Source organism: Dama dama, chromosome 18 (assembly GCF_033118175.1).
Source record: "Dama dama isolate Ldn47 chromosome 18, ASM3311817v1, whole genome shotgun sequence".
Lineage (NCBI taxonomy): Eukaryota > Metazoa > Chordata > Mammalia > Artiodactyla > Cervidae > Dama > Dama dama.
Window position 1 is genome coordinate 11,642,418 of NC_083698.1, and position 14,513 is coordinate 11,656,930.

The following is a 14,513-nucleotide window of genomic DNA, read 5'->3' on the forward strand; positions in this document are numbered from 1 at the left end:
AGATACAAACCCCCTAGTCTGGATGTGTTCCCTTTGGTGCAGAAATGTTTATTGTGGTGGAGACATGTGGCAGAGACCAACTCTGAATGGCACATAGCTATGAACATATGTTGGAAGTCAGGAACAAAAAATAAATGACACGATTTTGAGAAATATGTAGAATTAGGAACCACACTACATCTGTTTCTAAGTATCTAATATGTATTTCTGGTTTATAGATTACCATATATAGCATGTAAGAGCTGCCAGTTTTCCAGTAATATGAATGTAAAGCACATCTGAACTAGCAGGGCCAGCTTTATAGACAATAGACTTGATTTCTTCCATCTCTGACCTTCAGTCCTTCTTTCTACATTTATTATCACTTTTTATGTATATTTTTCAAGAAACTGCTCACTCTGAGATATTTAATTTTGGAGGACATGACAGAGTTTTGTCAGGCACTGTTTGAATACTTCATAACTGTTGAATTTAATTGAACAGTTTTTATCATGCAAATTAATTTGGTTTGATGAATTGTGAGGGACTGTATACCAACTTCCAGTTGCTTTTAAAATAAATCAGATACTTCAGCAGAAATAAGGACAGTAAGTTTCTTATGGCTGCATTGGAAGACCGCATATAATGATCTTTTGAATGACTTAGGTCAGGAGGAAAGACCTACCAGTATTCTATTTGTTTTGCAGATCTTGACCAATATTTTGAGTCGTTTCATTAAAATGTTCAGTGAGAATTTAACTTATATTTGCATGCAAGTAAAATGAGAGATGACAAATGAGAGCTTAACACAGCCTGGTACAGTATAGAATATAAGTCAGTTTCAGTGATTCTGTGTTTCAAATATAATTCTAGTTCCAGCACACTACAACACCAGGGCTTTTACAGGTCATAGCATGAAATGGATTCAGTGTGGGTGTTTGCTCTAGTAGCATGCTCTAGATGCTTTACCTTAGTTTTATTGCAGTTAATATGGTTTACCCTGATTCTGTAAAAGGTGATAAATATTGATAACCATATAATGATTAGCTGTTGGCTACTGTTGTCTCTCAAATTATAAAAAGTGGTACATTTTTTAAATTAGTGAGTTACTTTTATTCTGATTCAGTTTTCCTTTTCCTAACATCTCTATTGATTTGATGACAAAACAGTTGTTTAGAAGAAATTCTTCATACAAAATTTTTAACTTATGTAGTTTTGGATACTTGAATTTTTTAAATTAAGAAAGCTGTCTTTTCTGGATTTTCATCTTATTGTTGACATCTTACTACAGGTCTTCAGCACATACTCCAACGAAGACTATGACAGGAGGAATGATGAAGTTGACCCCGTAGCTGCTTCGGCTGAGTATGAACTTGAAAAACGTGTAGAAAAGCTGGAACTTTTCCCAGTGGAACTAGAAAAAGGTATATGAGCTCTGCAATGTTAATGTTATGCTGGTATTTTAATAGTCTAGAAATGACTTTATTTTCCCTAAGTATAGCCTTTTTTTCCCCTAAGGATTGGAGAAAGTTTTCATTCTCATGGAGGGTTTTACTTTTTAAATTTCAAAAACAGTTTATATGAATTCTGTATAGATGGTATATTGAAAGACTCCTCCCTTACCATCCCCCCTGAAACTCATCTACTTTAGTTGGCTGGATTTTTGACTAGGAGTAGGGAAGTATGAATGAGGTCTTATTTTTTTTGTGTTCCTGCAAACCACGGGTGCATATGAAGAGTCCAGGGAGAGCTGCTGTAAGTGAGAGCTTGTGCTAGGTGGTTGTTTGGGGTTTTTTGGTGGAGGGAGAGTGGTCATGGTTAGATGCTGAATGTAGTAGATATGGGAGTACTGAACCTTTAGGAAATAATGGATTTTGGAATGAAGGCAATGGCGTCCTCTTCATCTCTGAGGGGAGAAATCTTAAGGAAAGTAGGGAGGACAAGACAGGGGCTTTCTCCTGATTCCTCCCAGGAACCGCAGCCTGCCTGCTGAGTAGCTGAGGACCTATGGGTCCAGAACCTGCTGTGTTTATCTTCACAAGTCATCACCTGGGAACTGACCTAAGACCTAGTGAACAGAAAAACAGCACATCTCAGAGAGCTTTGGAAAAAAGCAGAACAAACAGATGACAAACAACAAAAAAGAAATAAATGAAAATAAAGATATTCAAGCATGGCTTTAAAATGACATCTTAAGCAAATTAACAAAAGAACAAAAGTATTTATTTTAAAATTTAAAATTTCAGTAGAGGCGTTGAAGAGGAAAGGATGGTTATTGTCGAGACTCAAAGAGGCGTTGAAGAGGAAAGGATGGTCATTGCCGAGACTCAAATTAGTGATGTAACTGATTAAGCATAAGAAATGTCCCAAAGTAATTCTCAAATGACAAAGCAAAAAAAAAAAAAAAAAAAAAATCATGAGAGAGACCAAATATTGTAATAGACCAAAAATTGTAATAGAGGGAGAAAAGACAGTACAGGGTAAGATACATATTGCACAAAATAGAAGAAATTAACAGCTCAAAAATATCTACACCTCATATTTGAAAGGTCTTAGCCAATTTGTTCCAAGTGAGAGGACTTAAAAAAATTCCCATACTCAGACATAGCCTGGGAAAATTCTAATCACAAACATAAAGTAAAAATCTTATAAAATACCAGGCCAAAATCAAAGCAAACAAAGAAGCAAATGTGCTTACGGAGGTAAAATTATTAGACCAGCATCAGGCAACACTGGGAGTAGGGGAGCATAGGGATCATTGCACATACCAGTGAGAAGAAAAAGGAAGATGATTCAAGACCCCTATATCCATCCCAGAGAGAATTTGCCTATCCTGATGAAAGAAAGAAATTTGCTAGTATTTAAAGATTTAAAGCTGGACTGTGAAGAAAGCTGAACACCGAAAAATTGATGCTTTTGAACTGTGGTATTGGCGAAGACTCTTGAGAGTCCCTTGGACTGCAAGGAGATCCAACCAGTCCATCCTAAAGGAGATTAGTCCTGGGTGTTCATTGGGAGAACTGATGCTAAAGCTGAAACTCCAATACTTTGTCCACCTGATGGGAAGAGCTGACTAATTGGAAAGGCCCTGTTGCTTGGAGGGTTTGGGGTCAGGAGGAGAAGGGGATGACAGAGGTTGAGATGGTTGGATGGCATCACCGACTCGATGGGCATGAGTTTGAGTAAACTCCGGGAGTTGGTGATGGACAGGGAGGCCTGGCGTGCTGCGGTTCATGGGGTCGCAAAGAGTCAGACACGACTGAGTGACTGAACTGAAATGACTGAAAGATTTAAAGAGCACCTCTCCTTCGTAATTCCCAATTAGCAGGGGGGTGTGGTGAAAGAAAGAAAGAACAGCTTGTCCAAAACTGAAAATGTGAGGGAAAAAGAGTTGAAATGTAAGTATTGCTTAATATGTAAATGTTAAGTGTAAAGTTGCTTGGATGAAAAAATATAAAACATACCAATTATTGCACTTAACATGATTGACTAATAATTGTTTCTGTTAAAAGACCATTTCATTTAAGGTTAAAGAGAATGTATGAGTGAGGCTTATACTTTTCATTCGTTTAAAAATGTAAAAACCATTCTTAACTATGGCCCATATAAAGGCAGCTGGATTTGGCTGTGGGCCATTGTATTGCTTTTAATAGCAAAAATGAGAACAGTCTGAATATTCATCAATGATAGAAAAGGGTATTTAAATTGTAGCATATCTACTCCATAAAGTATTACTCAGGAGTAAAAGTGAAGAAGCCACAGTTCCACAGAGCAGTGTGTTATGATCCTTACAAACATGAAATTGTGTATAGTGGAGTGGGAAGCAAATCATAGAATAAGCCCTTCAGTACAATTCCATTTACTTAAATTTCAAAGCCAGGAAAAATTAAACAGCATATTATTTAGAGATACACAGATAAATGACTTTAAAAATTAGTATTTTAATACTAATTAGTATTGCAATACTAATACTGCTTTTTAAAGGAGGTAGTAGTTAACCTTGCTAGTAGTAGCAAAGGAGGGACTAGTTAACACCATATTTAGGATAATGGTTACCATGGAGAGTTACGATTTCAGAGAGGGTACATAGTGGTCTTTGGGGGTATTGGTAATGTTCTGTCCTTGTTTGTACATGAATATTTGTTTTATTTTTGCTTCTGTACAGTATTTTATAGATAAATATTTTTATTCATTCTTGTTTGTATGCTATATTTCTTAATAAAGGTTAAACTAGAAAAATTAAACTAGAAGAGAACCAAATGAAGTACAGTTATTTTAATTTTTGAAGAGATTCCATACTGTTTTCCATAGTGTGTCCAGCAATTTACATTCCCACCAATAGTGCACAAGAATTCCTGTTCCTCTTCATCCTTCCCAACACTTGTTGTCTCTCTGTCTTTTTGGTGGCGGTCACTGTAACAGGTGTGAGGTGATGTATCATTGTTGTCTTATAGCTATTAATGCTGTAAGGTCGTACTGTGGCTATTAAAGATGCAAACATGAAAGTGAAAGTTGCTCAGTCGTGCCCGACTCTTTGTGATCCCATGGAATTCTCCTGGCCAAAATACCGGAGTGGGTAACCATTCCCTTCTCCAGGGGATCCTCCCAACTGAGGCATCGAACCCAGGTCTCCTGCACTGCAGGCGGATTCTTCACCAGCTGAGCCACCAGAGAAGCCCATTAAAGATATAGGATCCTGACTGAAGATATTGATTAAAGATACAGGATCGAAGCAAATAGACGTTTTGCATTCTTAGATGGGAAGACTCAGTATAGGAAAGTCTCTCCTATATCTGATAGGTATCTTCTATCCTGATAAAGTAATATATAAATTTAATGCAATTCAAATAGAACTGTCATCAGTTACATTGGGAGAGGGGATAACATAATACAGTACTAAATTTTACATGGAAAACTACAGACCTAAGAGAAATATGAAAAAGAAAGTAAAAGAATTTAATTTTCCAAATATCTGAATGTAATGTAAACCCTCGATAATCAGAACAAATTGTAATCATACAGCAGTTGATCAGTGAAATAAAATACAAGGTCCAGAGAGTGATGTTAGTGTGCATGAAAATTTAATAACTTGACACGTAAGACACTCTAATTTAGGAGTAACATCAGGGTACTTTACAAATTGTTCTGGCATAACTGAGCATCTATCTGAAAGCATATTAAGTTGGGAAAACTTCATTTTCATTATATCATATATAAAGGTAAACTACATGAATTAAATAATAAAATATTAAAAAACAAAGATATTTGATGAAAATGTATATCTACATCTAGGCTTCTGGGAGGAGGGGCTTAATCATTTGGAAAATCAGAAATTATAGAAGAAAGATGGACCAATTCACTAATTCAAAATTTTAAACTTTTTAAGGTAATATTGTCAAACAAAGCTGACAGATAAGTGATAATATTTAGGAGGGGAAATATTCATTATAGGTGACATGGAGTTAATAGCTATAATATTCTAAGAGTCTTTGTAAATTGTCAGGACAAAAGAGACAGGCAAAACTCATTAGAAAAATTGGGACTTTTCTTTAGACATTCCTATGAATACAAGCTCAAACCTCAGTAGCGGTGAGGGGATTGCTGAACCAACATGAGATTTTTTTCCTGGTAGATAAAATAAGCTCTGAGCTCCAGAAGGTGGTGACAGCATCTTCCTAACATAGCCTCGAGTCTTTTCCATCTTTTCCTGGGTGTTTTGCATACTTCATGCTCTGCCTGTTCTTGATGGTGCAACCACAGGAATCAAAGCCTTCCAAGTGTGTGGCTCCGGCCTTCACCCATGCTTACCATCTCAGAGAAGCTGTACAGAGATGAAATCAGTCAACTCGTCTCTGGGTTGATTGTACTCTTCCTTTAGTTTTCTTTCAGTTGTCACCGTGTCTTTCAGGTGGTCTGCATGAATTGAGGGTGACTCAAGCCAACATACTGCTTTGCCCACAGTTGCATTTTCATCTTTGCAAGACTGCATAATTTTCCAGTTAGAGCATCAAGAGGAGCTATGAAAGGAAGGGAGATGATTTTACTAAAACCTGAGTCGAGGCAGAGAAAATGGATTTAAAAACTAAGATGTAATTTTTATGCAGGGTATTTGTTGGAAGAAGCTATTAAATGGCATGGTAGTACAGAGAATCCACATTTGAGAGGAGCCCTTTGAGTATACTGAGTGTAGGAACTTAATGTTGGCTTGACATGTGGTGATTTGTAATGAACAAAAGTTCTATAAATACAATGAATACGAACAAGAATCCCCCTAATACTTACTATTCACCAAAGATTTCATACAGGAGAGAAGCCCTGCAACATTATTCAATGTGGAAAAGTCTACAGTGATCATCTCTTAAACAACACAAGAGCAAACTCACTGAATGTAAACACTGGAAAGGCTTTTGGGCATTATTAATCCCTTCATAAATATAAACATTCACAGTCTAGAGAAATCCTGTGAATGTGATAAATATGTGCAGTAATTCTGCAATACAGCTAACCTTTATATACATAAGAGAATTTGTGTAAAAGAAGCAGCTGTATGCATGTAACCAATGAGGAAGAGCTCTCAGCACAGATCTGACCTTCATGTGCATAAGAAACCTCCTTCTAGGGAGAAACTGTAAAGCTATAGCGAAAGTAGGAACACTTTTAGAAAGAGAATACCTCTTGATGAATATGAATACTTATACCAGGGAGACAATTAGAAAGTAATAAATACGGAAAATGATGTGTGCAAATATTCTAAATGTAAGGAATGAAGGAAGGTCTCCAGTGATCACTCATTTAGTCAACAGTTCTCACACTGGAGAGGGACCTACGCTTGGAATCAATGTGGATGTGCCTTCAGCTGGCACATCAAGCTCTATACTAGCTTCCTTTAGCACACAACTGAGCAGACATAGCACTTTTGCTAAATGACATATTTTTAAACATATGTAGACTAAAGATGTAGGATTATGAGTTGTACTTAAAAATACTTAACACAGAAGCTAGTAATAAGTAATAATCAATGAGATGAACCCTATTCAAAAAATTACTAGCTGGGAATACTTAGCAAATTAAAGGTTATTGCTAAAGAGTCTTTTAAAAGCATGAAACATTCTATTGAGCACCTGAGCCAGTTTTTTTTTTTTTTTAAACAATCCAACACTGTTGATTAGTTAATATCAATTTTTATACAGCTAATGCACCATTATTATAGAGACTTTGAGTCTATCAGAAAACAACTTTGAATGTTAACCAAAAAATGTGGAATGCAAATAGTGTCTCTTTTATTTCATTAATGTTAAAATATATGTGTTCACAGAAAGGAGAATTGTATCTGAATTTAAAAATGTGGTTGTCAGTATTGTTCAAATGTCCAATAAAATGGAAACAGAAGTGAATGCCTGTTTGTAGAGAAATGATGACACCTTCTCACCATGAACTGTTATGCATTATAAGTGATTTAAGGCTATATAAGGTGATATCTTATCATTGGATCAGAAAAATAAACTGCAGAGAGAAGTAGGTATAATATGATCTTGTTTGTGTAAAGGAAATAAGAAGGAAAATTAAACACTATATAATATGTATATTCAATTATATGCACATATATGTATATATTTTATCTGATCATATGTTTATATGCTTGTGTAGTAGAACAGAGGAAAATATTGAGAGATACTTACCATCTTATTAATATGAATGGGGATGTGGCCCAAGTTAAAAAAAAAAAGAAGACCACATAAATAGATGAAAAATTCCAGATGTATTATAATCATGTTAATTTAAAATTATATACTCAAACATACATATATGTGTGCGTATGTATGCTCTGTGCTTAAAAATATTGTTTTATTTAGTTAGGCTGTGTTTTCAGATAGATTGATAGCTCAATAATCAAGTTATTACCTTTTCCAGGGATCACAATGAATAGCCAACTGCAATAGTAAAATGAAAAAGAACTAACGAGCCTTTTAAGGGATCTTATTTAGCATCCTTGCTCCCCAGCATAGGATAAAATTCTGTCGAAGCAAACCTGTCAGTATGGTTCACAAAGAACAAAATTAAATGCAGCAAATAGATCTCAGAAGCTAATTATGGATGAGTGTAAAACTAAGGTTGTTCACTTTTTTCCTTTTTCATAGATGAGGATGGACTTGGCATAAGTATTATTGGAATGGGTGTTGGAGCAGATGCAGGCCTTGAAAAGCTGGGAATATTTGTCAAGACAGTGACAGAAGGTGGTGCTGCTCAGCGAGATGGCAGGTAAACCAGCTGCTGTTGTCAACATCTGAAACCTTCTGGGAAATGTTTCTGGGAATTTCTTTCATTGGTAACTTTCTTTTGATTTTTTAAAACAGAATTTCAGAGTGTGTCTCAGATGTGGAAAATGTTAAGACATTTGAATTACTTTCTGATTTGTAGTCAGAATATATTTCTTTATATTAGATAAACAGGTGGATGGGTCTGTTATGTGTATCTGTCTTCCTCTGTATATATCCATTCATCTGTCTAGCTAGTGGACAGTGATCAGAAACATGGTATATATCATTTAACAATATATACTATGGAGATCGGCATATAGTTTCACTTGAAAAACATCAAGACAAATGATTGTAGTTCTGGCACTTCTGAAAATGACAGCGGTAGGAGAGAGAATAGGAACTTGGATTCTGCAGTGATGGTGATTATGAAGATCAATGTGTTGACACATTGACACATCTCAAAATGTGTTGTCTAAAAACATAGGTTCTTGAGTGCCATCTAGACCTGTGGAATCTCTCAGAGAGGGTTAAACATCCTCTTGGGATAATTGGATACACACCAGAGCATCAGATGTTCATATTTTATGTCTGAGCTTTCATCATCATGAGTTATAAGTATCTTTAAAGATTTTAATTAAACTTTACCTAGTTACTGATGCAACAAATTGGAGATGATCCAGAGGATTGGCAGTAGAAATAAAAGTAGACTCAAAAATATGAGTGCTAAACTCAATGAAATATCATCTTTTTTTTCGGAAAATTAAATATTAACAACTGGCTTTGATTTTTTTCAAGGTTTAAGTTTGTACTACTTTCACCATCTTATCTAGAAATAATAAACAATATTGAAAATCATTTGTGAATCTCCAGTGAAACCAATAGTAGTAGTATTTCTTTTGTAATTCTAAGAACATATTGATATCCGAAGATATTTCCCAAGAGGAACTAAATTGATTTATTTAAATAGGAAGCCACACCTTCATTATTATCTCTTTCTGTGTGGTTAGCGATTACATCTTACCAGTATCCTTATTTGTATTCCCATAACACTTGAACAAAAAAGGTCTGAAATGAATGTTTTGAGTGAATCTTCAGCTGACTACTAGGTGTTATACTTAAAACAAAGAACTTGGGATACTAATATTTTGTGTTTAAAAATAATTTATTGTCTTACTCCTTTTCAAAGTAGTGAAGGAAATAATTTCTTTGCTCTTTAAATGGATTCTACAATTGTTGCTGTCCAGTTGCCAAGTCGTGTCTAACTCTTTGCAATCCCATGGACTGCAGCGTGCCAGGCTTCCCTGTGAAATAAAATATTCCCATAAAATATTATATTTTGTGATGGTAGTAGTATTTCCTATTATTAATCTAGAATCTTTCTTCCAAGTGAGTTAAAATTTGTTTGCAAAAATCTACATCTCTTTTCTTAATGTTTCATGAAGAATATAAATCATTCGAAAGTGTTAGGGAATAATCTTATTGTTAATATTCAAAAAATATTAATTATTATCAATCACCTCTCTTAAGTAAATGGGCCCCAGAGCCAAACTGAAACACAAATTGACTTATAGACAAAAAAAGTAGAAAATTTGAGGTCTTCTCTGGTGGTCCAGCGGTTAAAACCCCACCCTTCCAATGCGGGTGCAGGTTCAGTCCCAGGATAGACACTAGGATCCTACATGCTGGGTGACCAAAAATAAATAAATAAAATTAAGTACTCTTGTTCACCAAAAGACACCATTAAAATAGTGAGAAGGCAATTCATTCAAGAAAAAAAGAAAATTTCTTATCAATCAGTTAGTCAGTTCCTGTTTTCTAAACTCAGAACTGTTTGTTTTTCCGTCACTCATTTTAAAAATTAGGTTTCTTTTATGTTAACCTGTTTACTGATGTTTTCTCCTGTGTAGTTTTACTATTGACATTGATAGGAGAACTTTGCTTTACCCGTCCCAGTGTGCATTTCCTCAGACCTTCCAAATGAATGTTTACCTAGTACAGTAATCCTGCTGTTGTTATAATAGATACTTAATAAATGCCTCAGTGAATATATTAAAAAAGACAACTAAAGGTAATGAAATGAGAAGGCTCTTTGGGATCATGTGACCTGTATATATATATATACACACATATGTGTATATATATATTTGAAAATAAGTGGTCACATTATTATACCTATGGAAGTGTTCATATCTTTTAAATTATTATACTTATCTCCACCATTAATGGTGTACTCATTTGTATGGCATTTAAAATTTACTATTTAAAAGTTATCAGTGTAAAAAAATTTCAAAAGGAACATTTTGGCTGCTGTCTCCAGTCAATACATGTATGCTTACTGATATAGAAAGTTATTTTTACTTACTGATATAGAAATATATTGTATTAAGGATTTACAAAACAGTATGATGAGTATAATGCCGTTCTTATGCGGATATGTTTTCCATTCTTTTCATCTCTCTCCCACCTCACTCCCATCTCTCTCTCTCTTTTTTCCTCTTTCTCTCTCTCAAGAAATTTAGAATTAATATACATCAAAGGGTTGAATGGCTCTAGTCTGTGTTTCTATTTCAGCAAATATGGAATATTTAATTTTCCTATATAGAATATGTGATACTTTATATATAGTTTAGACTGCAACTAAAATAATCACCATGTGGCCTGGGGAGAGTTACTCTTCAGAACTCATCAGTTGTGGACAAATCAAAGTTCCAGGTTAGATGTTCCTTTTAGCTTTAAAAGACTGAGTCTGTATTATGGCTCTCTAGCTTGCTGTATTATAGCTTTATAGCTTATAGCGTTCTAGCTTCTTAATAACTCTTCCTTAAGAAAATTATGTCAGTGTTATCTCAGATTTGGTTCAACTTCCTTCAAGGTATGTCAAATAAACAGATATATAGAGAAAATTCTTTTCTCCCTCCTCTTCCCTTACCACCCCTAACACAAGAAGCCTTTTTTATTGTGATGTTTTTACCCCTCCCTAATGTCTCAGAAACTAATCACATTTTGAGTAGTTTTAAAAATTTACCATGGATATTTATCTCCTGAGTATCTAGTATAGTTAAAAAGTTTTGGGTCTCCCTTACTATTCGATATGATATCTTAACATCCTGAATTTTTCTTCATGTCTGTTTGTATCATTTCAAATGACTCCTGAAATGTAGGAGATGCTCAGTAAATATTTGTTGAATAAGTGAATACCTGTGTTTCAGTTGCTTTCAAGACAGTTACTCTTGGGACCTAACATTTTCCTTTTCTGTTCTTTTCTCTCTCTTTTAGTGTGCTACTTTGCCTTGTAATTTAGAGGGTAACTGGTAATTTAGCTGAGTGGCATGATAGCCATTTACACCTTGTTTGTTCTAAATTTTTATTAAAATAATATTAAGTTATTAACATTAATTTTTGCTGCAATAATGTTATGAATATACACAGGACATTTTAACAAAGTGGCCAGTTACCACATTTTAACAAAGTGGCAGCTACCTTCCACATTCCAGTAGACAGTATTTCCAGGGATAAACAGGTATTTTCTCTGCTATTCTGGAAAAATTTTGAAAAGCGTATGTTACCTGTAATCTTTCTACTCTGTGATGGTCTGATTGCAGAGAAACTGTCCAATTAATTTTTACCACCAGGACTCATCCCTTCTTTTCCGCTGTTTTAATTATGAGCCAAGATTTGAAAGAGATTATCAGTTACTACTTTATAAAGTTGCATCTAACAGTTGCCCTCTCTCAGGGTGAAAAATTCAAGCAAAGTGGGTATCAGATGCCAAAACTCTTTTCCCTACCACAGTGACCACTTACATGGTAAATGCGCTGCTGGTTCATGACCTTCTGGGTTGTGGGGTCAGTCCTTGGTTGCAGTCAACCTGAGCTGGTGCCCTTTTCTGTAACTAGTATTATTTATTCCTCTCACCCCTGGTCAATCATTTATTGCCTCTACTCCTCCTTCTGCTCATTTTTATAGTTTCTTGAGTCTGTCTCCACGTTAATCACCATACAACTTACCTCTAAAAAGGTAAATTGAAGTGCCCTTCATATTAAATAGCAAAAGCTGTGGGACTTCCCTCCCTTTCTCCCTCTTTTCTAATTTAAAGGTGGCTTTAATTTCCTCGTTTTAATTGTGTATCAGATTTTTAGATCCTTTCTTTAATGAGTATCACTTTGAAATGAGAAAAAAAATTTTAATTAATATCCTTTCAATGAAAATAATAATCAAATAATATGGAGCTCTTTTTATCTTCTTAATGCTCTCTGTATTAAGGCAGGCAGGGAGAATTATGTAGGATCAGAGACCTGCATTTTAATTGTGAGATGTCTCTTTCTTACTCTGGTCTCTGAATTTGGAGAGCAAATCCAGCCAAATATCTGTTGCCACCCTTCGTGTTGCATGGAATGCTTTATAACTCCGCTGTCTTCTGTCCCCCATGTTCTTTACTCCTTTGTGAGATACGTGTTTTCACTCAGCATTACTCTTCTTCTGCCTGACAGATGTCTTTTACCATTCTATCACTAGGTCTGCTGGTGGTGAATTCTTTCAGCTTTGTATATTTGAATAAGTCTTTATTTCACCTTTGATTTTTTAAAATATATTATCTCTGTGTATAGGATTCTAGGTTGACAGGGGTTTTTTTTGTCCATTTAGAGCTTTTTCCAGATGTATTTTCTCATTTTAGTTTCTTGGGTGTGCATGAACATAAGGATGCCTACACAGATGAATTAAGAAAATTAGGAATTGCTATAATATAAATAATAAATATTGTTTATATTATGCTTAAATTTATAATATTTGATAAGCATGGTGAAATTTGTTGTAAAACAAGAGCTCAAAGCCATTTGTATGAGTTACCCCTCCTTTACATTTTGAGAAAACGTCTTTTTGGCTTTGGGTTATAAGTTATAGATTCTTGAGTCCAGAACCTTTAATCTACTTATTTTATGGTTATTCACATTTGCATTTTTAATAAAGAACAAGTGACTATAATGCTTCAGTCTAGAGCAAAACTTTTTAGACTATTTCTACAGTCACTGTAAAATGCCGTCATCACTTGTGAAATAAGCATGTGCTAATTTTAGAGAACATTTTAAAGTTTTAAATGTAATACATGTTTATGGTTAAAAATTTGGAAAGTATAGAAAATATAAAGAAGAAAATAAAAATTTCATGTAATCCCACCATATAGAGTTGACCACCCTTAAAATCTTGCTGGTAAATTTCCTTCCAGAGTTTTTTCTGTGCATATACCTAGGTTTACTTTCTTTTTTTTTTTTTTTTCCCTAGGTTTACTTTCTTATAGAATTAAGATCAATTGAGTATATAGCTTTATGCATGTTCATACATTTTATCCATCAAAATAATATTTGTTGAGTGCTTACTATATGTCAGGCAGTGTGCTGTGTTCTTTATATTTTGTACCTTTTTAATCTCACTAATAGCCTTGATTAAATACATGAAATTGTTGTTATTTCTGTTTTACATATAAGAAAGCAATGACTCCTCTTCTGTAGTCATAGCAAGTAAGTGGCAGAGCCTAGCTGTGAATAGGCTATCTTATTAGGATATCTTATTCCAGAGCCTGTGCTCAAATAGTATGTTATGTTATATCACATATTAAATGCTTTTTCTACAACAGACTTTAAAGACATATTATGCCATAGTATTATATATATTGTAAGTGAAAGTGAAGTCGCTCAATCATGTCTGATTCTTTGTGACCCCATGGACTGTGACCCCATGGACTCTGTCCATGGGATTTTCCAGGCAAGAGTACTGGAGTGGATTGCCATTTCCTTCCTCAGAGGATCTTCCCGACCCAGGGATCGAACCCGGGTCTCCTGCATTGCAGGCAGACGCTTTACCTTCTGAGCCACCAGGGAAGTCCTTATATATGTAAATCATTTACATATTGTTGTTGTTTAGTCACTAAACTGTGTCCAACTCTTGCGACCCCATGGACTGTAGCCCACCAGGCTTCTCTGTCCATGAAATTCGCCAGACAAGAACACTGGAGTGGGTTACCATTTCTTTTTCCAGGGGATCTTCCTGACCCAGGGATTGAACCCCCGTCTTCTGCACTGCAGACAGATTCTTTACCACCTGAGCCATGAGGGAAGCCCACATACCGTTATACTAGTATATTATTTCAAGATGTTGATCAGGTTAGCATTTTTATGTAAAAATCATTGTGAATATCTCTGATTATTTTTAAAAAGTACTTCCTTGAAGCAGAATTACTATGTCAAAGTGAATTGCACCTTAAATGTTGCAGAAATGCAT

General features: G+C 34.9%; 1 protein-coding gene across 1 annotated transcript in view; it reads left to right on the plus strand.

Moving 5' to 3' along the window:
- The window catches only part of PPP1R9A (protein phosphatase 1 regulatory subunit 9A), a 322,249-nt gene that overhangs the window by 175,291 nt on the left and 132,445 nt on the right, over nt 1–14,513 (plus strand). Inside the window, exons 3-4 of the mRNA XM_061164924.1 lie at nt 1,271–1,403; nt 8,118–8,238. Of these exons, the coding sequence (XP_061020907.1) occupies nt 1,271–1,403; nt 8,118–8,238 (254 nt within the window). The remainder of the gene's footprint in view (nt 1–1,270; nt 1,404–8,117; nt 8,239–14,513) is intronic.